Source organism: Montipora foliosa, chromosome 10 (assembly GCF_036669935.1).
Source record: "Montipora foliosa isolate CH-2021 chromosome 10, ASM3666993v2, whole genome shotgun sequence".
NCBI classification, from domain to species: Eukaryota; Metazoa; Cnidaria; class Anthozoa; order Scleractinia; family Acroporidae; genus Montipora; species Montipora foliosa.
In genome coordinates, this window is record NC_090878.1 from 36,393,284 (window position 1) to 36,421,169 (window position 27,886).

Consider the following 27,886-nt stretch of genomic DNA (forward strand, 5'->3'; position numbering starts at 1 on the left):
ATGGTAGAAAAAAAAAAACATCCTCAACCAAAAAAGGAAAAGGGTTACTATTAGGAAAAAACAGTCCATTCAATGGCATACCCATTTTGGGGGCAATATTGTGAAACCAAAATTTTACAAAAAAATACCTATGTCCAACCACGATCTGATAAAATGGTGCAAATATTTGAATATACCAATCAATGATGTACTGTCAAGAGATGAAAATGTTCCACATAACCATAAACAGGCGTTATTCATCTACAATCTAGAACCAGCTTATATGAGCGGAAGTCATTGGGTTGCAACATATGTCAAAGACAATGTGATAAATTATTTCGATAGTTTTGGTATGCCCCCATTTCAAGAGATCGTAAATCATGCCAAAAAGAAAAATCTCACTTTGTTACATCAAAACAATCAGATACAAAACATACAAACAACAACTTGTGGGTATTTCTGTTTATACTTTCTAAATGAAATGAATAAGGGTAATTCGTATTATGATTTATTACAAGTGTTCGACATAAATGATACAATGAAAAATGAGAGATTTATCGAATATTATTTCAGAAATATCTAACTTATATATATTATGAAATCATATTGTGTAAAACAAAAGAAAGTGACTGAATGTGTTGAACCTTCAGGTTACAAAACAGCTAAAAATGGTAGACTAATGTTCTTTTGCACTTGTGCTGAATGTGGTATTACAAAGACCAAATTTGTTAAAAAACAGGGAAACTAAACAGCCCGTTGGGAGCGGGCTTATTTGGTGATATCGCTAATGCAGGAACGGAATTATTTTTAACTAAAGGAGTACCTTATCTTGGCAAAAAAGCCGTTGAAATGGGTAGATATTATGGTTCCGAATTAATGAGAGACCCAAAATTGCAGAAAAAAGCAATCGATTATGGTTTGAGAAAAATGAACCCTCTACTTCATAAAGTCGGTTCTGAAGCTCTCGATCAATTGTCAACAAAAATAAGACCCAAGAAAAAATACACAACAAACAGAAAAGATCTTGATGGTGGTGCTCTTGACATTCACAAAGCTATTGGTAAATTGCCGAAACCAAAAGGCGGATGGACATTACCTGGGCATCATTACACAGGACCTTATAATGATTTAGAAAATCAACTGAAGTATGACCCAAAAACTGGTCAAATATTGGAAATATATGATATGCCCACTGGCAAAACTGATGCAATAGCAATGCAACACGATGTTGATTATTCCGTCTGCAAGGATGACAGAAAATGTAAAAACAAAGCAGATAGAAAAATGGTTCAAGCTTTAGACAACGTACCGTATAATGAAAGACAATGGGGGCATTGGTTGGCAAGAAATGTTATCAATACAAAGCAGAAACTAGGTCTTGGAGTTTCAAAAAACGGAAAAAGCCGTCGGGTAAAGAAAACTGGCAAGAAAAATTAGCAGATGAATTACATGCATACATAAGACGCAACTTTACTCGGCGGCGTGTAATTGTGAATCATATTGATGAAATATGGGCAAGTGATCTAGTTGAAATGCAACAGTTTAGCAAATGGAATAAAGGTTATCGGTATCTTCTCATGGTTATTGATGTTTTCAGCAAATACGGTTGGATTGTCCCATTGAAGGATAAGAAAGGTGAATCTGTCACTGAAGCATTTAAAACAATATTCAAGGAAGGTAGAAGACCACAATATTTATGGGTTGATAAGGGAAAGGAGTTCTATAACAAACACTTGAAGGACTTGTTGGAGAAAAATAAGATACATATGTACTCCACTGAAAATGAAGAGAAATCCTCAGTGGTCGAAAGATGGAATAGAACAATCAAGTCCAAAATGTGGAAGCAGTTCACAGTTCAAGGTAATACAATGTATCTCGATATGCTACCCAAACTAGTAAAACAGTACAACAACACAAAACATTCAAGCACAAAGATGACGCCCGTTGAAGCATCTAACAAGAGGAATGAAGGAACCGTTTACTTCAATCTATATGGTGATACAGAAACATTGAAACAAAAACCTAAATTCAAAACAGGTGACCAGGTTCGAATATCCAAGTATAAACGGAATGTGTTCGATAAAGGATATACTCCAAACTGGACCGAAGAAGTGTTTACAGTTGATAAGATCCAATACACTAATCCAATAACATACAAACTAAAAGATCTCAGAGGTGAAGAGATACAAGGCAGTTTTTATGAACCTGAATTATTAAAAGCAAAGCAGGATATTTTCCGTATTGACAAAGTGATCAGAAGAGACTATAAAAAGAAACAAGCTTTGGTAAAATGGAAGGGATACAGTGATGAATTCAACAGTTGGATACCATTGAAAGACATTGAAAACATATGAATCGTGGTGAAACGCGCATAAATACTTATAAAAAAATAAAAATATATACTTATATTATATGGACAAGTTTGAAAATGAAGAAAAAGTTGGTTTCTATTATGAGAGCGATCAGGATTCCCATCTGTCGGATTCTGACTGGGTACCATCCTCACCGGAAAGTTTTTCATCACAAGAAAGCGAATCGGATTTTAGTTGCCCAAGTTCGCCAGAATCTTTTGCGTCACAAGACAGTGATGAATCTGTGTAAAAGATAATCGAAACATATAGTATATGTTCAGAGGAAGCCAAATAATTGAAACCATGGCTGTAAGAAAAGTGATCACAGAAATGATTTGTGAAATAGTGGTCAGGAACGCAGGTTATATGCATTATGTTCATTCAGAAGCAGTACCATTGTTGATCAAAGCATTGAAAACAGGAGGACCAAAGAAAGAAATCGGGAAAATGTTTCACATCATAGATGTCAAAATGGATTTTTTATTCAGAGAATTTCAAAGATACCGTAAATTTTTGGCACCATTGAAATTGTTGCAAGGATGAAGTGAAAAACTAATATAATCCTATTGTATATGAACCCAAAATCATTATTCAATGCTTTAATGTCCCATGTAATTCGTGAGCCTTCGTTGAAAGTCTTTTTGGAAGATTTGATTTATTCCGATGTGTTGTCTGTCATTCATCCACCCGTTAAATTGAAATTGGTGCATTTCAATAAAAAATTAATGGTCATGGTAACAGATGGAAAAAAAATCTTTGTAATGGATCTCGATGACATAAACGACGACATGTTGCAACAGATAAAACAAGCTTTCAGCAAATACAAACCAAATGAATCTGAAGATGAATCTGAAGATGATTGTGAAGATGATTCTGAAGATGATTCTGATTAAAACCATATAAAAGAATAATGTCTCTGTATATAATATGGAAACTTCAAAACGAGGTCCAAAGAAACAATTCACTGACAAAGAGATTCAAGAGAAAAAAAACAAATATGGTCGTGAGACAGAATGGTATTGTGTGATATGCAACAATGGAAAGAATTATGCCATGAGAGGAAAACATCAGCATCTCAAAAGTGAGAAACACAAACTGCATATGAAAATTCATGAATTGGAAAATATATAGTTTGTCAAATTTTTACAGTTAAAATCAATCGTACCAGATTGGTTTCAACTAAAAATCCATAAAGTATTTAAAAGAATGTCGATTGTTATATAAGATAGAGAATGAAAAATAATATCTCAAGTAATATTATGAATCATACCAGTTTAGAAAATCTAAGCAAAAAAGACCTGATAAATCTTATCAAAAAATTAATCACCAAAGACGATACAAAAGTTGGTCCCCGACGGCCAATACCGACACCTCGTAAGAGTGTGCGGCAAATGGTGCGAAATTATGAAGAAAACATAATTCTTCCACCACCAGAGTTCCGAGATGGATATAGACCGGTGCCTGCTCCAAGGACGAAGCGTTTTGCTCCAGTGGCAGCTCCAAGAACCAAAAAACAACCCGTTCCATCACCAAGGACCATAATACAAGAAACGAACAAAGCTTTAAAAGGGTTCACCAAGTCTTATGAAATCAACATAAAAAACAGCAAAGACCCACTTATGCAACTGCAAAATACAAGAAAGGCTGTTGCCATCCATATCGAAAAAATATTAAAATCAATGAAAGGTCTAAAGTTTGTTGAAACACTTAGAGTAACATTTGAAAAGCAAACAGGGCGAGAAGAAAAAATCATCAAAACGGCTTATTTCAACAGTCAACCACAAACAATAACAAATGACACACAAATTGAACTAGCTTTATCTTTGTCAAAACAAGTCATACTAAACAAGATTGCAGTTTGGATTTCAGAGGGATCTGGTTGGACTATTCAATCTGTTGAAAATCATTATATCAATGCGGTAAAATACGAGCCAATGAAAGGATCTTCTTACATCAAATTACCAAATGAACTCAAACACAGTGCAAAAGGATTGATCAACATGAAAAATGAGGATAATGAATGCTTCAGGTGGTGCCACATAAGACATCTTAATCCTCAAGACAAATACCCACAGAGAATCAAAAAATCAGACAAAGCATTCATTGAAAATTTGAATTATTCAGGAATTGAATTTCCAGTGACTACCAAACAGTACAACAAAATAGAAAAGCAAAATGAAATTAACATCAATGTATTTGGTTATGAAAACAAACAAAAATATCCCATTTATGTGTCAAAAGAAAAGTATGAAGATTGTATGAATCTGCTTCTTATAACGGAAAATGAAAACAAGCATTATGTGTTGATCAAAGATTTCAACAAATTCATGTACAATCAAACAAAACACAAGGAAAGGAAGCACTTCTGTATGCATTGCTTACAATGTTTCAGTTCTGAAAGAGTATTAACTGATCATAAAGAAAACTGCATACAAGTAAATGGCACACAAGCTATCAAAATGCCAACAAAAGATGATAACATACTAAAATTCAATAATTTCCATAAACAACTACCAGTACCATTCGTCATTTATGCAGATTTTGAAGCTATGACAGAAAAGATATCCGGTTGCCAACCTAATGATGATAAATCGTACACAGAGGCTTATCAGAGACACACAGACTGTGGTTATGGATATAAGGTTGTGTGTTGTTATGATGATAAATACACAAAACCAGTACAAATTTATAGAGGTGAAAAAGCTGTTTACAAATTTATGGAAGCTATGCTAGAGGAAGTTAAATATTGCAAGAAGATCATGAAAAAATATTTCAATGAACCGTTGAGAATGACTGAAGATGATGAAAAAGAATTTCAAAAAGCTGATGAATGTCATATCTGCAATAAAAAATACAATGAAAATGATGTGAGAGTTAGAGACCATTGCCATATCACAGGTAAATACAGAGGATCAGCTCACCAAGATTGCAATCTTAACTTTCGACTAACTGAGAAAATACCAGTCATGTTTCACAATCTCCGTGGGTATGACAGTCACTTTATAATGCAAGAGATCGGTGAAATAGTCAAAGAGCATCAATATACAAATAAGAAAGGTGAAAAGTGTCAAATGAACATCAATGCAATTCCAAACAATATGGAAAAGTACATGGCTTTCATGCTTGGTAATCATCTGACCTTTATTGGTAGTTTCCAATTTATGAGCTCAAGTCTTGATAAACTAGTGAGCAACCTACCAAAAGAAGCATTAATATATACTTCTCAAAAATTCAAAAACGAAAAACTTGATTTGATGAGCAAGAAGGGAGTATACCCATATGACTTTATGGACAGTTTTGAAAAATTCAATGAAAAGCTGCCATCGAAAGAAGACTTTTACAGCATCTTGAATGACGAACACATAAGTGACAAAGACTACGCGCATGCCCAGAATGTGTGGAATACATTCAATCTCAAAAATATGGGCGAGTACCATGACTTATATCTTAAATCGGACATCCTTCTGTTAGCTGATGTGTTTGAAAACTTTCGAAAGACCTGTCTGCAATACTACAAACTAGACCCCTGTCATTATTTTACCAGTCCTGGGCTTTCTTGGGATGCTATGTTAAAGATGACTGACATTAAATTGGAGCTTATGACTGATATTGATATGTTTCAATTCATCGAAAAGGGCATGCGTGGTGGTACATCATACATAGCAAATCGATACGGCAAAGCTAATAATAGATACATGAAAACGTATGATGAGAAGGCGCCCTCAAAGTATATAATGTATCTAGATGCTAACAATCTGTATGGTTGGGCAATGAGCCAATACCTTCCAACTGGTGGTTTTAAATGGTTGGCTAAAAACCAGATTGATAAGATAGACCTAGCCAAGTATAAAGAAGATAGCAATAAAGGTTTGATATTAGAAGTTGATTTGGAATATCCCAAAGAATTACACGATCTGCATAATGATTATCCGCTAGCAGCCGAAAAGGTCAAAGTCAACAAAGATATGCTTTCTAATTATTGCCAAGAAATAGCCAATAAATTCAAAGTGTCAACTGGCTTAGTTCATAAACTGATACCTACATTAAGCAACAAAGAAAAGTATGTTCTTCATTATAGGAACCTACAATTGTACACCGATCTTGGTTTGAAAATAACCAAAATCCATCGAGTTCTAAAGTTCAATCAGTCACCATGGTTGAAAGAATACATTGATTTCAACACACAGAAGAGAACCAATGCTAAAAAGCTCATGAATAACAGTGTATTTGGGAAAACAATGGAAAATATCAGAAAGCGAGTAGATGTCAGATTAGTAACTGATAAAAACAAACTGTCAAAAATGGCTGCCAAACCAACATATGTTAGTAGTAAGATCTTCAATAAAAATCTAGTGGCAGTGCATAAAATCAAAGAAACACTAACCCTAAACAGGCCGGCATATGTGGGTATGTGTATCCTAGATCTTAGCAAGACACTAATGTATGATTTTCATTATAACTACATCAAACAAAAATACGGTAGCAAAGCGAAATTATTATTCACAGACACAGACAGCTTGACCTATGAAATTGAAACCAGTGATGCGTACCAAGACTTTTGGAATGATAAAGACAAATTCGATAACAGTGATTATCCCGAAGATTCACAATATTTCGACAAGACAAACAAAAAAGTAATCGGTAAATTCAAAGACGAGGCAGCAGGTATACCAATAACCGAATTCGTCGGATTGCGATCGAAAATGTATTCATATATGAAAGACAATGACAAAGGCGGAAAGACCGCTAAGGGCATTAAAAAGAATATCATCAAAAAGAACATAACTCATGAAAATTATAAAAACGTACTGTTTAATAACAAGCAACTGCATCACACCATGAAAACGATTAGAAGCAACTTACATCAACTTGGAAGCTATGAGCTTAATAAAGTATCATTATCTTGCTTCGATGACAAGCGGTACATTCACAATAATGGTGTGACAAGTCATGCATACGGTCATTACAACATTAACACACTAAAATAACATTTCTTTCAAAGGATTGAACACAAAATGTCCAACCAGAAAAAAAACCAAAATTTGAACCATTTGGTTGTATTTTCGGTTTTGGTTAATTTATGGGTTAACTTTTCATTGGTTGAAAATCACGGGGAAACCCCCTTTATTTATTTCCGAGAATGCCATGCTTTGTGATTTTTCTAAGAAAGTCACGCATTTTAAATAACATATAGTTCCAAAATAAATTTTGCGTTGGATCCATTCTGCCTCGCCACGGCATAGATTCGCAGAAATATAAAACATATATATTTCCAAGAATATGAGACCGAAAATACGAGATCAAAAATATGTAACCGTCAAATGTAAAGTAGTATGGAATTGGGTTGGGATGAGAGCATTTTTACAAAATGATCTCATACCCCCAACTCCTATACTACTATCGACTTTCACAACAATAATTTCTATCATCCCATCCTTATCAAATCTCTATATTTGAATAGTTTTGGGGTTGACAGCCCTGCACCTTTGATCAACTTGTTGGTTCTGAAAACGAAGCTCCAATCAACAGTTTCATTTTTTACAGTCATCAATCATTGTAGCGGAACCGGTTAATGACTCAAATTCATCGTTGTGATTGTCTGATTATGTTACAGTTTTTTTAAATGCAGATACGCTAAATGATGCACCAAACATGATTAACAACTGAACTGCCTAACTGGTTTAAAACCCGCTATAAGCGGTTCGCATTTTTAAGGCTTACCATCTGGCGGATGGGTGGAAGTGACGTTGCATTGACATAACGTCACGCACACGAGACAGAATATCGAGGAGACCCATGCAGGGTTTCCTTTCCTTCTAACTAGAGAGGAGACTCGAGGAAACCTCTGTCTAGCAGGGTACATACTTACAAACAAAGAAGTAAACAAAGTCTCACCTTTGAAAGCGCTGAGTCTCAACTGGGAGCAGAGCCTTAATATCAGCACTGCCACTGAAGATGCCATCAAGGTACACCCATCTACGCTGAACATCAATCCACACATCAAACACATCATGAATCCTGTTCAATTTTTCTTCCCACTGAAGTGCATCTTCTTCAAAAACCTTTGGAAAGACAAGTTCATGTTCTGTAATTGCCTCCAGTTGATTAATACTAATACTAATACTAATACTAATACTAATACTAATACTAATACTAATACTAATACTAATAATAATTATATAACTATTTTAATACTCATAAAAAACCTATATACAGACAACGGTGTTAACTTCTAAAAGAGAAAAAGTAAAACATTTCAAAACATCATTCGATTTCTGTTAGCTGAAGATTCGTAATAACAAGATAAAAATACAAATTATAAAAAGTCATAGCGTCTTAAATTTGTCATCAGAAAATTCATCCATAAAACAGCATGAGACAGAATAAATAATCAGAAAGAAAGAATAAAACAAATTCATGAATATCGGTAAGAATTAGAAAAGTCCATTCATGACACAATCAAAAGAAAAAGCAACATCACAAAAAAGAAAGTTAAGCATATCTCTGATTGTCTAGTTCAAAATCAGTGTCAATAAGGTTTGCTTTCACTCTTTTCAAAGTTCTTGAGCCTCTCAAGCATACGAGGGCTGTTCTAATAATAATAATAATAATAATAATAATAATTATTATTATTATTATTATTATTATTCTCAATGTTGAATGTGCCAGATATGTTGAGAAATGGAAACGACCCAAAGCTTGATAGATCTGCATAGGATCATCAGGATCAGAATGTTTTCTAATTTTTTTAATTACCATTCTCATTCTAGGTTTATGGTGGGAGTTGCTAGTTGAGGTGGAATAATAACTCGATGATTAGTGCATTGCTTGTGTACGCTGGCAACTTCCGTACTTTTATGGTTTTCTACTGATAGTAATTTATGAAGTTCATCAGAGTCAGAAAATTCAAAGAATTGCTTATGACGCGATGATTCATTTCACAAGCTTTTTATGGTTGCATTTCAACTCTTCTCTTTTAACATCACAAACACCATCAGTGTATTATCATACTGTATTTTACGCTGTACCTTGTAATATGGAGAGAGTTTCATTGCTGAGACGCTGTTTATGTGTTCTTTGACTTTCGTGAACAGGTCATCCCAACCCCGGATGATGCGACACTTGTTCTGGTAGTTAACCAGCTCCAGTTCATAGCTTTGCCACACATCTCGCACCTGTAATCAGTACAATCGTCACACAAGCTTAGAAAACATTTTACAACCAGTGAACTAAGTGTGTAAGGCCTGGCTTAAAAAGTGGCCTTTTCCTACAATGTATGAGGACATCAGCATTAAGCACAAGCATAAGTACAGTTTCTGTGTGAAATAAGGAAAACATGAGCTTGAGCATGAAGAAAACGTTTCCTTTCATTGCATGGCTGTGCTTGCTTGTGATGTGCTTAATTCGAATGCTGGAGTGTCATTTTTTAAGTGGACATATACATGTACACTCTGTAAGCGACTCACTTTCTACTTGTCTTCAAATCAGAAGCACTTACATGTAAGCAATTCCAACCCAATATGCGCCAAGTTAACATTCAGTGGAGGTACACGTGTACAGTGATGTCGTACCCAACCACCTCCATTAGGTTCACTGGTTTAAAGCCTTTCTTCACCCACTGTCTCTCCCCACCCAGGTGTACATCTGCGAATGGGTAGATACTGCCAGGGGTGACCCTGCAATGGACTAGCACTGCATCCAAGGGAAAAAGCTATACAGTCATTTCACTCCATGCCACTGAAACCAGGATAAGCTTTGATCACGTGAGCCACAGTGGCTTGTGTGCATATTTGCCAGTGGCTTGCTTTGGCCTGCCCCACTTCCGTTTATTGCAAAATATGAACCGCCCTTGCTCTTTGTCCTCGTTGGTTCAAGACCAAAATCACAATAATAGCAAAATATTTCCAGCTGTAATTTTAAAATAAGTCATACCTGTTTCAAAAATTCTTCAAGCGCCATCTCTCCTTGGGCAACAAGTATGACATCTTTGACAATCAGCTCGTTCTTCTGCAGATCAATATCCCAAACCTGACCCAGATTCAAGTCACTCAGCACCCAGTTCACGTGCAGCTTGCGCATCAGTGTCTTCCAGTGACGCTCTTTTAATGCTTCAGATTTGAGTTCAACAATGAGGACATTGACCTTGTTAAAGAAACAAAAGGTATTCACTTCGAGACTGGATCACGAGACATCAATCATGCTATGAACCTCCCTACAGCTCTGTAGTACAGTGTACAGTGTATGTCAGGAATTGTCGGCTTGAAAGCAGTAATCAGAGTGGACTGTCTTACAGGGAGTAAGCACGGTACAATGGAATGTAGTCTGTGATCCAATAAATGTGAAGACCTAGAGTTTGAGCATGTTCTGAAACTTATTCTAGTCTTTCACTGACGGGATACCTTCAATGGTTGCCATGTTAATGCTCATGTCTTACCTTTAAGTAGGACTTAATTGTTTTCTGAACATACTCAAAGGAAGCATACTGCTTCAGCCTGGCTGGGAGATTCTTCATGTCATTCAAGAGGGCATCAAGTGACTGACGCAGCTGCCAAAATAAACAAAGGGTAATGTGTAAGAATGGAACCTTCGGGACAATAGAGGCCAGTAGCCAGTAACAATGCAACGCCCACCTTCCTGGGCTGGATAGAGAGCCATGGCTTCTCCTTCAACTCATCCACTTTTTCCCAAATTTTTGCCAGCTCAGACCAAACACCTTTCAAGTCTTGGAGTTCTTCCAGTCCAACCTGCACTCTCTCATCACTGGCCACTAGAGTACCTGTAAACAATTTAAACATTGATGCCAGGTCATGAAACAAAAAATGCAACATCAAGCATCAATTGGTAGAGCATTGCACCAGCATTGCAGAGGTCACGGGTTCTGGAGCCAACTGAATTTTTCAGGTGTCTACAAGAGACGATATTGCTTAATTGTACAGCATAAGGATCATTTCTCTCTTTAATTTAGCATCTACTGTAGCCTACACCTGTAGATATTGTTCTTGCTACTCAAACAAAATTCATATCTTCTCACCACCATGAAAAAACCTCTATTAATTAATTTTATAGCATCAGTCAGGATTTGATTATTTACACGTAAGAAGTTCACGAGGATATAGTTACATAAAGGTTAAAATATTACGTAAATTATTTGCACAAAGCCAAAAAAAAAAGAATCTTGCCAAGTTCTCAGCACTTTAAAAAAGCTATCAGCCATTTTCCTTCAATTTTTAACAATTAATTAGGACGGGATTGTTGCACAAAACGTTACTGTTTTGGTTTGGGGTGAGTATCACTTTGGACATGAAAGAGAAAGGCTCTCACAAATACAGAGGTACACCACCTGCTGTCCCAATTGACTTACATGTGAGTCAATCTTTGTATAAAGCAGGAGACAGTTCACAACAAAATAATTGACAACACAGTTACTGTAGTTAAAAATTCAGACAATAATAAACCTGGTTCCATCAGCTCCAGAGCTTCCTTTGCTCTTGCAACATTGTCTCTGTCTTCTTTTAGTCTGGAGAATTTCCCCTCATAAATTGCCAAGTTGTTAAGTGCCACATCAGGTCGCACATTGCCCTGAACCGGTTTGCCTTTCTCCCACTCAAACAGAAGCTCAGAGGTACGAGTTTCCACAGCTTGATCCTCTGAGATGATCTTCATCTGCAGAGTAGCGACCTTCAAAGGAGAAAGGAGACTAAAAATTAAAAACTCTTCTTATGACATCATTACTTTTTAAAACTATGTGCAGTGACCAGTGCTTTCAAAAAGCACCGACAACCGATGGAAAGTGTTGGCTATCTCACTCAGAAGAGTCGGCTACCCTTTTCTCCTAAATACAGCCTTCATTGCAAAAAAATTGTCACATGAATTGCATCAAAATCCACTTTTTACCTGTGTCTGAATGCTGGAGTCCTTCCTCTTTAGGATGTCATTAAATGCACCCCACTCTCCTTCAATGTTATCAACATAAAGCCAGGAAGGAGGGAAGGAAAATCTCTGACGTTCCAAGATGCGCTGACCTTCCTTGTACATCTGTCAGATAAAAACGGAAAAGAAAATATGTCTGTTAGTTTCTGTTAAATTTCTTTACCGTGGTACATGTAATGATATCGGGATCTTTAAATTACTATTTAAAAGTATTTAGATTGCACAAAATCACACAACAGAGAAAGGTTACAATAATCCTGAAGTAATCCCTACAGAGTGAGATCACTGCACAATTGATCTTTACAACTAGTGAGTGCATTCTTCAACTGCATGCCCCTACTAACCACCCAAGATGGAATGAAGGACATGCAACAAACCTATAGTATCTACAAACTCAGTCCATGTATGTATAACATCTTCTAAGTTACAGATGTTAAGGAAAAGCAAAGCAAAGCAAAAACCCTGGTTTAAGGTGTTTTTAAAAACCTGAATAGTGAACATACAACCTCACAGTTCAGAGCTTTACCCAATGAATTACGTTTGTAGTAGACAAAATATTTCATATAGTACCTCAACATTCTTTTCCCAGTTCTTCAGCTTCCTCTTCAGAGACTGCACAACAGTTATGAAGCCAACAGCATCTGATGTGGAAGCTCCTTCAATTGTCTGCTGTTCCATGTCTGTGCGGGCCTAAAATCGCAGCAATAAAAACAATTATGAAATTCACAGTGAGCACTTGGTTTTGAATGAAAAATTTAATATTCCCAGCCTAACCACCGGTTCATATGGCTTAATGCCACTAGCATTAGAACAAAGATTAACCTCCACCCAGAAAATCTTTAGTTGTTGAAGGGAAAGTAGAGAGACACATGAACTGCTTCCTTTACCTTTGAGACAGAGCTGTAAAAGTCTTGCATGTTGTCACCAAGGCGTGAGGCAAACTTGCTAAGGATATCCTTGTGCCATGTATCATACTTCATGTTGACTTTCGACTGAACCTATCATTGAAAAAAATATAATTACCACACTTAATAAGTTATTGCCTTGATGATTAATTCATTATGATTTGGTTTTCTAACAAAAGGTGTAAATAAAAATCCCTGTACTTATGCTTCCGCTCAGTAAAAAGCAGATTACATCAAAATGTGGTAAGAAATACAGTGCATCAACAAGCCACAAGAGAGTGTGCTACAAAATAATGCTCATACTCCATTATGTTGTGATCTACACTGCTGGAGATTTAATTAATTTGATTCTCCTTTAAAAAAGGGAAAGGGTTCTTCTTGGAAGAACCACGCAGAAAGGGTTAGGGTTAGGGAAACTAACCAAACTATTGCTGACTAAAGACGGCCAACAGCAAGCAATCTATGCTTCATTAGATGTATAGTGCAGTTACATGGGAAGTTCATACCTTGCTTTTGATTAACAGGTTGGTTTGAGTTTGTATAATAATTATAAATTATGTCTCTACTGTTTTCTAAATGTTAACAATGCAGTGGTTGGTATTAGAACAGCACGGGTTCCATGAGAAATAAGAAGAACAAACCTGATGGTAGTCAATGACAATAGGTCCAAAGACTTTCTGCGTCTCTGAAGTATCAAATGTTACACGAGCTCTCCTGTGAAAGAATTACAGCAAGGAATCATAACTTCAGAATAAAATTATTTGCTGCAATAAAATATTAAAAGTGACACATGAAAGATACCTCAGAAGGACCTTAAAAAATAGCAATAATTATAGTTATTGGCTTTTTATTTTGAGCACCATTTTTCATAAAAGTGTGCCAAAAATTTTATTTACATGTATTTATTATTAATGACACCAAATTTCTGGGAAAACTGGCACCTGGAGCTGCACAAGCCAAATGAGCCTATAAGATAATTAGTTCATATCTAGGTAATTGCTAAATGTAATCTGTTATTATCATTATTCTGTTATCCCTTTAAACTGCTTCATCGTACATATTCGTAATCACATTTGTATTGTTTATTGTTTATGTCTTTGTAACCTTTCTTGTTTATTAATTAGTAAAAAACCAACCAACATTAAGCCTACAAGCATTATACGCAAAACTAAAGAACAACGTACACTTAAAATGTATGGTCTCCAGGGAAACAGTTTTGTTTTCCCTCGAGTCACGATGTTTTCCTTGACTTTGTCCTGGGAAATATCAGGACTTGAGGGAAAACAAAACAAAACACTGTCCTTAGTTTACGGAGGGACCAGACATTAAGTGCTTTGTTATACTTTTCCTTTAACAATTGCAGCAAAACATCCGGAGCCGGCAACAACCGCGAAATTGTATCCCGGTCGGGATACATAAATTTTGAATTTGATCAGGGGCACATGACCAAGAATCAACCAATCACAGTGCTCGTTTTGTTGAGTGAAAGTCTGGGTATATAACAAGAATTGTCATCACTTACTTGATGTCCTTCAAAAGGACCATCCACTTCTCCATGTTTTCTTCCAGCCTGTTGTATATCATATTCATGTCCATGTCCCATAGTGACTGATACTGCAACCAAACCTGAACATACTCCTCCATCTTGGCAACCTTCTCTTCAATTGCAGCATAAGCAGCTTGCAGATAGACAGGACCTTCTGGAAGTTTGCCCAAGAGACTGCGATAGGTTGTATCAGTTTCATACTCATCACGCTCTAAGCCCACCTATGATGATAGCAGAGATATCACAAATAGAAAATTACTGACAAAGTAGTCTACCTGGTACCTGTTTGAAGGTAAAAATACTATAGCGAAACTCATTTCAACCTAAAATCCTTGTCAAGAGTTGTTCCACCTCCCTCCACAAACAATTGGGACTTTAAGATCTGCGATGGTAAAGCTGATGAAAATGTCACCTCAAAGTATGTAACTTTGCACTTCTGTAAGTCTTACTGTACAAAATAATAAGACCCCTTGAATGGACATCATGCGAACCATATACATGCCTGGTATCGTGAACTTTGAATACGAGGAAGCAAGGTGATGGTTCCAACCCACACATGCAGCTCACTGATCAAGTGTTCTCGCACTTTCTCCACCGGCGGCTGAATGAAGAGCACTTGATTCTGAATAAGGATCTCATGCCTCAAGATCTAATGTATAAAAATATGAAAATTGAGACCAATACAAGGACAAGCCTTCTAAATTTGAAATTGATGCAACATTGTTTACCAAGTTTTTCATATTGTTTATTTATCTGTAACAGGAAAATTGGCTTTATCAGTGCTAAATTTGAGTGATTCATGGCAACAAGGAGAACAGAGATGAAATCAGCTGCTTCCACCCAGGGATAAATTCAAGAGACAATTTCATTTTATCAAGCAAGATGATTAACATTGAATTACCACTGCAAAATGATGGACTGCTGACACTTTGAGTGTTAGCCCTTTGAAAGAGCAAACCATGCCATCTCCAACTGATGCAGCAACACATACTTTTTATTCTTTTTTTTTTTTAAGTGTGGGATATGGACAAAAGAGAGAAGTGATCCACACACTTTAATGGACAATTTAAGCTAGCTGTTTAAAGTAAAAAAAAAAAACAAAAACAGCAGTAGACTAGCAAACTTTGCGGCATGATTACATATGGTGCTGCAGCAAGAATCCCCCTACAAGAAGGGGTTTCTCTCCACTAACTGAAATAATAATCTCTAGTAAGGCGGGTGAGTGAAGGGAAAATATTGTGTGTGTGGATCATGGTGAGTTGAGGGAAAATCATAGTATAAAATTAGGGCTAGTCTGTTAAATAAAGAAGAGAAATTTACATAGTAAAATCTCAACCTCACAGTGGGGTTAGTAACAGAACAAACTCTGGGTGAAAATAGAAACTTTTAATACCAAAACCAGCCTGAGATAAAACAAAGTAAAATGAAAAAAGAAGAAAACGCAACGTGAATAAAAGACTGAAAACTTTGAGATGTGATCTATGCAAATAGGGATTTATCCAAAAAAAATATTATTTTTCATAGAAAATAGATACTTGCAAACTATTCGTTCTTTGAAGTAAAGATATATAAGAGAGAGGTGATCCACACACGTAAATGGACAATTTACATGTAAGCAATTGTCTCTTACAGACACTTAAATTCAGGTGGCTTCGATGGGATTTAAAAACCATGATACAATGTACATTACTGTAAGTGTGAGATCACTTCTCTCTTTCGTCCATAACCCACACTTCAAATTTACATTAATTTTATTCATCAAGTCCTTCACAGGAACACATGAGCCCAACAAAATGATCCGCTCCCAACTTCATGGCTTCTTTGCTCAGTTGGTAGAGTAAGGACTGGCAGCGCAGAGGTCATGAGATCAAATCCTGTTGAAGCCACTGGAAATTTTCTTTTGTCTATAAGAGACAACTGTTGCTCACATTGTACAGTTCAGTATCTTGATTGTACTTCTCCCTTTCAACAGTTCCTTTAGAAACAGACCCTTTCATACAGTCACGTACATGTCATGTACACTTTTGATAGCATCTGCTCCAAATAAAAGCATACCGCGTCCTCTCTTAACCTCAGCGTAAATCAACTGGAAAAAATGTACATGTAGGTGAAACCTCGGCTTTCGGTTACCGTAGACGAGGTTTTACCTCGGTCAAACTGGAGATCGAATCTGCAGTTTCAGAACCGCAGCAAATCCACAAATAGTTGAGCGCTACTGTACACTGCAGACCTCAACGGTAAAATATTTATTTAATCACAAATCAAACACATATTGAGGAAAACAAAAACAAGTTTCACACCTGTATCTCAGGATCACCTCCTGGCTTGTGAGCCATCATGGAAGTGTCTGTATCATCCATAATGTGTCGCGAGGTCTTGCTGCCTTTTAGGCATTCAGTCCAGCTCTTCAGACCAGCTTCCACACGACCAGACAAGAACTTCTCGACCTGAATAAAATGCAATGATTTCCAAAATTTGATGAGAACTTCATACACTGGACATTCTTTATTCCAAGTTCTTTTCATCTATTTTTTATTTTATTATATTTTTTTATTTAATTCAATATTAATTTTATCCAGGGGCATCCAATTTAGCAGAGCTAGTTTAAATGGAGCCATGACATGGAGCCTTGAAATTTTTAGCAAAATCCTACAGTGCAATCATTTGAATAACCTTTCTTATATCAAAATACATCACCCTAACATTAGCTAGAAATTGATTTTTCTGGTAAGCCATTTTTGCCTTAAATTCTCTGGCCACTGTCTTGAAAACAAAGTAACGCCACAAACAATGGAGTGTAAAAGAAAAATCCCTACTGCATACAAATTGACCCTATTGTCTCCCTTCTTGGAGACATCAGCAACAATATTGCTGTATACTTCAGTAAAGTTAGCAAGTCAAAAGTCAAATCAAATCAACAAGCTCACTCAAAACTCGTCCGTGCTTTGAATGCATGTGTAACCGGAAGACTGGAAAAACTGGCAAGAAAATAGATGCTGTGTCTTCTTTTACACATATTATTCTCGAAGTTGACAAAATTATAAACATCGATATTGAAGGACTGAAGAATCTTTCTTTGTGACCTTCAGCTATTTGAGAAGTCAACCCCAGATGGCACAAAGGGCAAAGATACTGCACAGCCACATGTACAGATCGGGATTAAGGGAAATAGGACCAGAGTCACAGATTTGCCAATTAAAGCAGAAATTAATATTTTCTTGTAGTTTAAAGAACATTCATTTGATCTTTTAACATTATTTCATTTCCAGGACTAAAGGCATCAATCACCTGCAGATCTAGAGTGGCCACCCATTGTGGTAGGTTGGAATATGAATGAAGGTTCAACTCGTCCACAGCACGCTGAACTTTGCCCAGGACATCTCTAAAAGTCTGACAGTTGTAAGCACATGTTTCCAGGGAGCGCACCTCAATGTCAATCTTTTCAACACTACCAAGCAAGTCATCAACCTACAAAACAAGTTCAAATACTTGAAACAATTATCAATAAATACATGCCATTGTTATGAAACTGTCTGTGGCTTTTTAGGAGTATCATAATTGCAGTATCATTTATTGTCTCCCTTAAGAATTCTTTTAACACCAAGAAGGCATGTTCGTGCTATAAAATTTAAGCAGAAGGCCAAACTGTTTATACCTTTTCTTGAAAATTGAACACAGCTTCAGCAAGCTTCTGCACATAAGGATCCAGCTTGTAAGATTCCCAAACAAGAACCATGCCCTGCAACAAAACCATCAATAATTATTAATGCAATTAAGTGGAATTTAACAGAGTTAAAAACAGGAGGTATACCAAATCAAAAAGGTCTTGAACAAAAAAGATTGTCTTGCACTAGGGAACATTAAATTTTACTTTCATCGATGTACACTGTCCTCTGACTCTTTCACTTACAGAGAGAGAGAAATACCAGCATTTTGAAAATAATTAATATACTCACTTCAGTTATCAGTGCTTGCACTTCCTTTCTCAAACCAGCAACAAGAGGTGAAATAGAGTTCTTCTCTTCAACCTTTCAAACAATGAGAGACCAAAAACTTCAGACGGACATTTAGGAAAACCTACTTTACGAGTGATTTTTTTCACATTGATATTTTTGTTTATTTTTCCAAATTGCAACGCATTTTCAAGAGTATGACAGTGCCCACTTATTGCAAACATTATTGCCTGCTATAATAACCTGTGGAAAATGTACCCTATACATGTAGACCTCTTTCATAATGGTGAACAAATAAATTATTCTTCTATTTTAAAGCTAATAAGCCTTTCTACAGGCCTTCTGATAGGGTGCGATTAAAAAAATGCAAATTATGCGATTTTTTCAGGGCAGATTGTGCGATTAGAAAGGCCAATTGTGTGATAAATAATGCAAATTATGTGATTTTTTTCTCAGCAATTTTAAGCTTGTTTTATAAGGTTTCAGGTTAAGAAAAACACTTTTTTGCTGCCCTAATGGTAAGTATCTCGATCGACATTAGTTGGGATAAATAAAAAAAATGAGGTCTTCTGCACTACCGGTGCACCACGTTAAAAGTTGAAAGGACACAGCTAACATGCCAAATGAATGATCAAGGTGCTTGTCAACCACGAACTTCCGAAGATGATCAATCACAATAGGGCCATATCCCCATTTATATGAGAGAAAATAAGCCACGGCTTTCTCTGGCCGCCGGCTTACAGAAGACTCGAATGTTCACCCCGTATAAATGGTACAAAATCTGCGTTCACGTCTTTTTCAAGCCGCGGCTTATATTGACCTGGGAATATATATTCGTATAAATAGTTCCTTTTGCATATTTTGTACACCGTGGCGAGAGTAAGCCGCAGCTTATTTTCTCTCGTATAAAAGGCCCTAATATTGCACGACGAGAAAAACATCAGTCCATCGTCCACGTGGAGCGTACCTGTGAGGTACTTTCTTGCTCGATCGTGAGCTGTCAGATTGGGCGGAAGGTGGGAACTTCCTTCTTTGTCGAAGAAAAAGCGAGCGTTTTCACAACAAACTTATCCATGAGTAAGTTTTCATCAGTTTTCAACGAAAGAGACTACATTTTGCCGAAAAACTTACAACTTCGCTTATTTTTCACAAATCTCTTCTCTAAGAGAAGGCAACTGTGTCATTTCAGTGGTGTGTATATAAGGGTGTGTTTGTGTTGCACCAACAGAAGGAGACTTGTACCAGGTCCCCGACATGAAAAATAAAGCCTTGAACTTCGAATGTTTACGAAATCAAAGGTGACAAAGGTTTTTTAGCCTTTTTGCAAGATAAATCATCTTAAAAATGACGTATTTACGCAGGAATTTCTAAGAAACGTATTGATTTATGTTGCATTTTATGAATTTTGTGCGTCCTTTTGTGAATTATGCGATTTTTCGTGAATTGTGCGATCGGATGCGGTTTGAGGTCGATTGTGCAAAATTGCACCATCGCATAATAACAGAAGGCCTGTTTCTAGTCTCGCTATGACAAGCAATTTCTAAAGAATTTAGGGTAACCACCTGTCTATTTTCTCTTCAATTTTCGATTAGCCTTAAATTAATTTATTTCCTCCACTTCATAATACATGTAATTGGCTTCTATTGTTTAGAAAACTGCATGTAAAAACAATCATCCACAGTTAACGTTCTTCAATGCTTGAGACTGTTCTCGCTTACTCCTTTTACATGATTGTACATACAAACTTATCGACAATATTTACATTTGTCTTTCTTGGTAAATTGTAATTACAGCGCTATTTTGAATGGTGTTGAATCCTCAAACCACTTGTTTATAATTTCACAAACCTCAGACAGCAACAGGCTCATTTGGTGAATTGTGAATTTCGATCTGGCAGAAGTTGGGAAGTGAATTTCAAAGTTCGCAATTTGGTTGTCTAATTCGACATGTAATTGGCTACTTTGTAACCTAGTATCCAATTTCCCAACAAAATTCACAACGTGGCGTGGTAAAGTAATTTGAAATCAACTGTAACAGGAGATACATGTATAATTATCGCATAAATCAACATTCAGAAACACTTTTTATCCCCAATAAAACCTTCTCGGCTGATAAATAACATCGATACATACATAAAATAAATCGAAAAATCACCCCTGTCACCAATAGCTGTTCCTCCAAGTCAAACTTGGGTTCTTTTTTGAGTGACTATAAGAAACGTACATGGTACTCCATTGACTCTCTTTATTTTTTATTCATCCAATCGTGCTTCAATGATAATGTGTTTGAATGCAATTAAAAGGAATTAGCAACAGAGAGTCTGGTTGGCTGGCTGCAAATTTTCTGCCAAATTCCCTGGAAATGGAAGGTACCCAACCTCCAGTTGTAGCCTCAAATGCAGACAATTTTAAGTATGAAAAAAGCTTAGACTGTTTCACTAACCCAGTACCTGTTGACTCGACCTGTAGAATAAAAATTTTCAAGAACAAACCCAGTTTATTTTACCTTTTCACAAGTCCTTTCATAGGTGCGCACACTCTCAATGAGCGAGATGGCAAATGGATACAGCTGATTGGCTTGATGAGCTTTGTTCACAATGGCCAATGGAACTCTGAATCCAAGCCATTTCAAGTTACGAACCTGAAAAATAATTATTAAAGGCTGGTATGTTACAAAGCCGTACGATATCCTGGAAACAATAATTCCAAATGTATCTGTATACAGAGAAATAATTAATCGTGTACAAACTGAGAGGTAAAATATACATGTACTAGGATTGATTTGCATTTTGGGATAAAAATGCACAAACCATAAGTCATCACGTAAGATTGCAACAGATACAATAACATAGGTTAGGGTTAAAGGGCAAAGGTAACACAAGTTCCAGCCTTTATCTGTTACATCTGCACTACAAAAGTGTTTACTTTTTGCTTTTCAATACATTTCCCCACAATTCTCCACAGAGTCCCATAACCAAACAATTAAAACTGTAGTGTCCCAAACTAACACTCCTTAAATTATTGCTTGCACTACATGTAATTGTATATACATGTGCTAAATCAATTCTGCATTCAATGCTACTTTTCAATACCTCTTTCGACAAAGTGATGATTTCTGGCAAGAAATTGACTTTCAGTTTCAACACAGTCCCTCTGCCTCCCCCTCCACGGGCTCTTGTGCTTTCGATTGTGAAGATGCGCCCTGAGACACCAAGGTTTCGCTGCTGCACCTGTGAAAAGAAAGATAGAAACACACTGTAAATGAAGTGAAGCTATGATCTTCGCAGTTATGAGCGCAATTTTTGCAATTGCATAGAGAAGCCTGAAAAATTTAGGCGTTGAAGTCCTGAATTTTTCAGGCTTCTCTATATCTACGCAATTGCAAAAATCGCGCTCATAACTGTGAAGATCATAGCTTCACTTGATTTCATATCCGCAGTTAATATATGATTCATTTCATATACCATTTCATCACACTGTAAATGGTCAGGCTTTCCTTAATTTAGTCATTGTCTAAAATGTTAGTAGGACAGAAATAAATGCTTATGTGCTGGCTACATGTTAATAATTGTTCTCCTTAGTTGTTTATAAGTAGCTCCTAGAAGCTTGCCTATAAAATTGTCTATTTTTTTTTCTTGGTCCCACCGCAGGAATAATCATTTCAGAACCTCACCATTTCTCTAATAGACCTCTTTACAGTTGTGTCCTTTGTTACCTGGCCTTTAAATGAAAGTGAGGCTGGTGTTGATCTTGTTATGATACAGACCTCCCTCCCTTTCTTGTTGTCATGCTAATTAGTAAGAATTTACATACGAAAGGCAGTGAGGTTTCTATCAAAACAAGATCAACTCCAGCCTCACTGTCATTCATAGGCCAGGTAACTAAGCACAGACGTGTAAAATGGACTGTTCTGGCATGGTACAACCTCAAGCAGGTACACTTTAAAATTACAGATGTACATGTACACTTGCAAGGGCAAGTGAACTTTGAAAGAAAGGAGTTACATGTAGCTAATGGTTTTGGTGTTGGATTACCGGTAGCATCCCTCAGTTTAAAGCCCAATTTAACTATGTACTGTACCAATGGGATTTTTTGGTCCTGTATGGAGAATTCTGCTTAAAGAAAGGAGCATACAGTGTACATGTACCCACCTTTTTAGACCATTCATCAAACAGTTCTTGAGTGTTGAGCTTCTGCCGGAAGCTGTCTCCATCAGCTTTGAGCCTTTGTCCCTCGACATGATTTTCCCAGCCTTTGCCAAGGACATCCTCCACACGCCTCATGTAAGCTGACAACTGGCGATCGATCTGGAGAAGAAAAGGAAGCATTGTTAGACAATAAAACTAGTGGCTACAGCACAATGATGACTTTAATCCATTGACCCCTGGGAGTAAGTCAGATTTTACTCTGTCTAACACCAGACGATTTTACTGGTCAACTGGGGTGTTCTAGGAAAAAAAAGGAAATGAAAGGAACTTATTTAAGTGTCTAGTCTTCTAGCACTAGAGCACTAATTGGGGACACTGAAAACTGAAATCAACAATTAACACAAATCACATCAAAATGTTGTTTTTTGAGAAGAGGGGAAACCGGAGTACCCAGAGAAAAACCTCTCAGTGCAGAGTAGAGAACCAACAAACTCAAGCCACATATGACACTGAATCTGGGAATCAAACCTGGGCCACACTGATAGGAGGCGAGTGCACTAACCACTCTGCCATTTAGGTGTCAATAGGTTAAGCAGCTGAGAACCCGGGTTGAAGATTTGCAATGAATCAGTTGCCACAAGTGACTCAAAAGAGGCAAGCCAGATAATTATTTAACCACTGTTCCCTTGATCCACCGAGTTAACTTCAGGACTTTGCACTTGATTTTGAAAGCGAAGTGATTTCACCAACGCATCATTCATTCATCTCAATGCAATGAATTCATCTAAGATTGCAAATTCCTGTGCCACAATATTCAAGTCAGCTCTCAAATCAAACAGTGGACTATACTGGAACAACTTCCACTTTGCTTTAAATTATTACCAAGAATCATAATTCCCCTCACTCTCTGCACCCAAATGTACATAGAACACAACCTCTCTCTCTTCAAAATGACAGAAGGAACTTAACAGTCTTTTTCAAAGCACTCCAGTCCACAGCCAAGAAAGTGGCAATATATGATTAATATACATGTACCTCATAGCCGAGCCTGAGCATTGGTCTCGACTGTTAAATTACATGTAGCAGAGCATAATGGTTTAGATTTCGCCAACACGGGTGGTCTATCCAATAACCGGTAAGTCAAACCTTTGGTTGTTATTATTTTATACCATGCCCGAAATAGGATGTAAGTCCCTCAACCCAATTTGGACTGGACTGGGGCTCAGTGTTTTCAGGTCATCTCCATTTTTATCCTTTTAAAAATGTCACAACTACATTAACCATGACATTTTCCCTTAAAAACCCTCTATCCAACTTGCTGATAAGGTTGTTGGTGACACCAATACTTGCCTGTCTGGCCCAGATGATGGAACCTGATACTGGAGGCAAATCCCGTACTTTGCTCATCTTACAAGCTTTGCTGTAAGGGTACTGAACCTAAAACATAAAGTGGATCACTATCATTGCTTTCACCCCATTCACAAAAACACATCTCTCTATAACAACTTAAATGGTCCCTCTCAAAGCTTCACTACACAAGTCATTTCACATAGATGATTTATGTCAACTTTTTCCAAAGAACAACCTCCACTTTCCCTACTATTGACTTTATAGGGCAGTCTGTTCTGTATAAAACAACATCACAAATCAATGACAAAGTAGGAAGGGAATGGGGTGAGAAGGGTTGGACATGACTGATTAATTTTGGCCCATTCATTACAGTAACTACAATACAGTATTATAAATGTCGAAACACTTTTCGAAAGGACAATAGGAATCATCGGCTAATAACCTGTTGACTACAAGTATGTTAAGAAAAGGCTAAGCCAACCCCACCTTAAACTTGTCATGAAGTGCCTCAATGTCATCCTTCACTCTTTGAATCAACTGTGTCTGGTACTCACGAATGGCACCTCGGATGTGTGGCCGAACGAACAGAGCATTGAATCTGGAGAAGATCCTGAACATCTCATTGGCATTCTTGGCGGTTCCCAGCTGATCACGCAGGCGTGCAGTGATGCGCGTCTCCACCCTGTCAATGCGCTCATCATACCTAACAAAGAGTTACGACTTTAAAACTTGTTTCAAGTTACATGTACACTATACAAATACCGTAACTGTGCTACACACATTACACTTACTTGTAGTAATAATTTCAAATCTTAGAATTACTATTAATTTTTCCTTAAAATCTCAACATCACAACACAAATGCATACTTTGCCCTATAGCATGACCCACCTTAAGATGTCTAATCTAATCAGACCAGAATTTTGCAAATTTAAATGACAGAGATGTCTCCTCTTCAGGTTTAAACAGTAGTTACTATACTAATGTTGTATTTTGTTCACTTTCAGTAACATTTAAAACACCGTGACTGTAATGGGTTGTCAAGGATAGGTATACTGTATTAAACCACCAAGGAGTTTGTGACATCTCAAGAACAGAATCAATCCCCAAATTCCATTACTTTCATCATCGTTCAAATGACTCTTTCCTTTGTAGTTTGGGGAAAAGAAAAATCACAAAAAGAAAAAAGAAAGAAAAAATTGATCTTAGAAGAACTTTAAGCCAATGATACACGGTTCAACATCTTGCAACATTTGTTGCTCAACAAATGTTGAACAATGTTGCACAAACGTGTTGAACGGAATAGAGCTCGTCTCTATTTTCGCTCAACATCGTTCCCCATCAACATTCAACGCGTTGAATGGCATATTTCAACATTCAACACGACACGACACACTGTTCAACATTTGTTGAACAAGAGCTGCAACATTTGTTGATCAACCAATGTTGAACTATGTATCATTGGCTTTAGACGAACAAACCTCTTGATAGCTCCTTCCCATGCCTCACTTCCATCCTTTGATACATCAAGACCATCAACTTCTTTGACATTCTCATAAGCAAGATTCACCTCCTGAATTGCATTTGCATCAGCTGGATCAAGCAAAACTTTAGGTTTTGCCTCCTCATCTTCAGTGCTACTAGAAGGACCACCTGGACTTGTGGGAGTTGCTTGACTGACAGCAGGGGGCTGAAGAACACGAACAATGACAGCTCGAAGTTGTTCATGCTGACGACGGAACCTGAAATAAAAGAGAAAGACCCAGTTAAATAATGCAATCTAAAGTTTACTAATCTGCAAGGGTACATGTAAGTACATTGTATCAAAATGTAGGCCTGTTTGTAAAAAAAGGCTGCCGAAAGATCCACAACAAGTGAAAAAATTGCTGAGCAAGAGCTGTTTGCAAAGTGATTTTTTTTTTTTGCTTTTAGTAGAAACAAAAAAATGTAGATGCTGCATGGACTCAAACCACTTACATTAACTATTACAAAATAATATGTTTTATTTTAAAAGAATAATGGTTTTATTTTAATTCGTACTTTCTCATCTGATCAAGTCGTGCCTGAAGCCGTTTGTGTGCTGGATTCACTCTCCACACCATCTTGAGGCTCTCTTCTCTCTTTTTCTTAACTATATCTCTTAAAAGTGTTTGAAGTTTTTCATATTCATCATCCCAAGTGGTGAACACTTCAAAACAAGCAACCATGATCTAAGAAAGAAAAGTACATGTACATTTAAATAAGGTTTTCCATTATAATTTATGAATGATAATGTTTGCTACATTAGGCTGCTAAAGATTAAGGACCGTGCCTACTATTGTCATTGTGCATACGTTCTGCGCATCTCGAGATACTACTCGTATTTCCTATTGCTGGTGCTTATTAATACAGGCTGTGATATTTTGCGTGGTTCAAAACTATGCCAAGAAAGCAGAACTTACTAAGTGATCTTGGTATCCAAAAAGAAAACTGGGGGTAGCCATGCATTTTTCAGAGATAATTAAGCTTCAATTTGGAAAAGAACGCCATACATTGCTTTGTATTTTAAAGCTTTTTACAAATATTGTTGATTAATTATCTTCAAAAAATGCGTGGTTACCCCTATTTTCTTTTTGGATTTCAATAACACTTGTTAAGATATGCTTTTCCCATGTATTCAGCAAACCGCACAAAAATACCTTTGAATTAGTAGGCACCGTCCTTAACACTAACCTTTTCAAAGTCTTCATGATTTATGTGCATTAACCGCCGGGTTCCCAAAACCTGCACAATGAACAAAATAAATTTAGTATTCTTATGTGCATCAGAGCACAACACAACAAACATGTCCAAAAAATTAATGCATAAATCACACAGTGATTAGATGCAATAACAATTTTGCTAAGTCCAACATCAAGTGATCCAGACAAGCAGAGTTTAGGGGACTATTTTGTGATGATAATATTTTTGTCTGCACTTCAACAGTAAGAGATGAAAGACATTGTAGAGCAAGGAGACACTTCATCACCCTCAAAAAAATCAGTGTGAATGTAATAATGTGAAAATATTTATAATCATTGAAAGAAAGGAGTTGCTCAGATTCGCGCAAACGCTGAACAGTATGTACACTGTACCTTCAAAAGCTGTGAACTTAGATCACGTGAAATGGCTTCTACAAGACGCAGGGCTCTCTGAATCGGATACTTAGTGCTTCGGATCTTTTTCAGATGAGTGAAAATGGCTGTTAACGCAGCTCGTATCTTGTCCAGTTCTGTGGCTGCCAGCAGGTCATCCAAGGGGAAATCCTTCATCAGTGGATTGTAATCATTGACAGTAGCCAGAGCTTGCTTCAATCCTAAAACAAATAAATTATTTTTGTTCTCTTTTAAAAAGCCAATGAAACAAGTAACATTAACTTGTCAGTACATGATTGGAGAGTAGGTGCCATACAGCAAATAACGCTTAATCAAAACGAGGTAACCATGGCAACCTAGCCACTGGTCAACTGAGGCACCCATCACACTGTCCTCCCAGTGGAAAAAACTTATAATCACCATTTCTTCCCTCAGGAGAAGGTGGGTGGGAATAAAGCAAAAAAATGTGTGCAAACAGTGACGGTGCATGCCCATGCGCAATGTCAGTTGATGAGCAGTTCTATCCAAGTTCTTTTTTTTTTTGATTTTATTTTATTATTTTTAAAAATACACTTTACACTATTTACGATACTTAATTATACAGCTACTTTAC

General features: G+C 36.8%; 1 protein-coding gene across 2 annotated transcripts in view; it reads right to left on the minus strand.

Annotated features, from left to right (window-relative positions):
* The window catches only part of LOC137974019 (cytoplasmic dynein 1 heavy chain 1-like), a 115,140-nt gene that overhangs the window by 77,428 nt on the left and 9,826 nt on the right, over nt 1-27,886 (minus strand). For both annotated transcript variants that reach the window (XM_068820941.1, XM_068820940.1), the window contains exons 4-28: nt 27,274-27,494; nt 26,873-26,923; nt 26,201-26,370; nt 25,642-25,902; nt 24,648-24,864; nt 24,162-24,248; nt 22,815-22,970; nt 21,756-21,893; nt 21,170-21,304; nt 18,668-18,739; nt 18,367-18,450; nt 18,000-18,179; nt 17,012-17,158; nt 15,214-15,360; nt 14,688-14,932; nt 13,807-13,879; nt 13,148-13,258; nt 12,831-12,950; nt 12,225-12,365; nt 11,786-12,008; nt 10,961-11,106; nt 10,765-10,875; nt 10,263-10,472; nt 9,359-9,505; nt 8,226-8,392 (exon numbers count right to left, since the gene is read on the minus strand). In XM_068820941.1, coding sequence (XP_068677042.1) covers nt 8,226-8,392; nt 9,359-9,505; nt 10,263-10,472; nt 10,765-10,875; nt 10,961-11,106; nt 11,786-12,008; nt 12,225-12,365; nt 12,831-12,950; nt 13,148-13,258; nt 13,807-13,879; nt 14,688-14,932; nt 15,214-15,360; nt 17,012-17,158; nt 18,000-18,179; nt 18,367-18,450; nt 18,668-18,739; nt 21,170-21,304; nt 21,756-21,893; nt 22,815-22,970; nt 24,162-24,248; nt 24,648-24,864; nt 25,642-25,902; nt 26,201-26,370; nt 26,873-26,923; nt 27,274-27,494 — 3,760 coding nt within the window. The remainder of the gene's footprint in view (nt 1-8,225; nt 8,393-9,358; nt 9,506-10,262; nt 10,473-10,764; nt 10,876-10,960; nt 11,107-11,785; nt 12,009-12,224; nt 12,366-12,830; nt 12,951-13,147; nt 13,259-13,806; nt 13,880-14,687; nt 14,933-15,213; nt 15,361-17,011; nt 17,159-17,999; nt 18,180-18,366; nt 18,451-18,667; nt 18,740-21,169; nt 21,305-21,755; nt 21,894-22,814; nt 22,971-24,161; nt 24,249-24,647; nt 24,865-25,641; nt 25,903-26,200; nt 26,371-26,872; nt 26,924-27,273; nt 27,495-27,886) is intronic.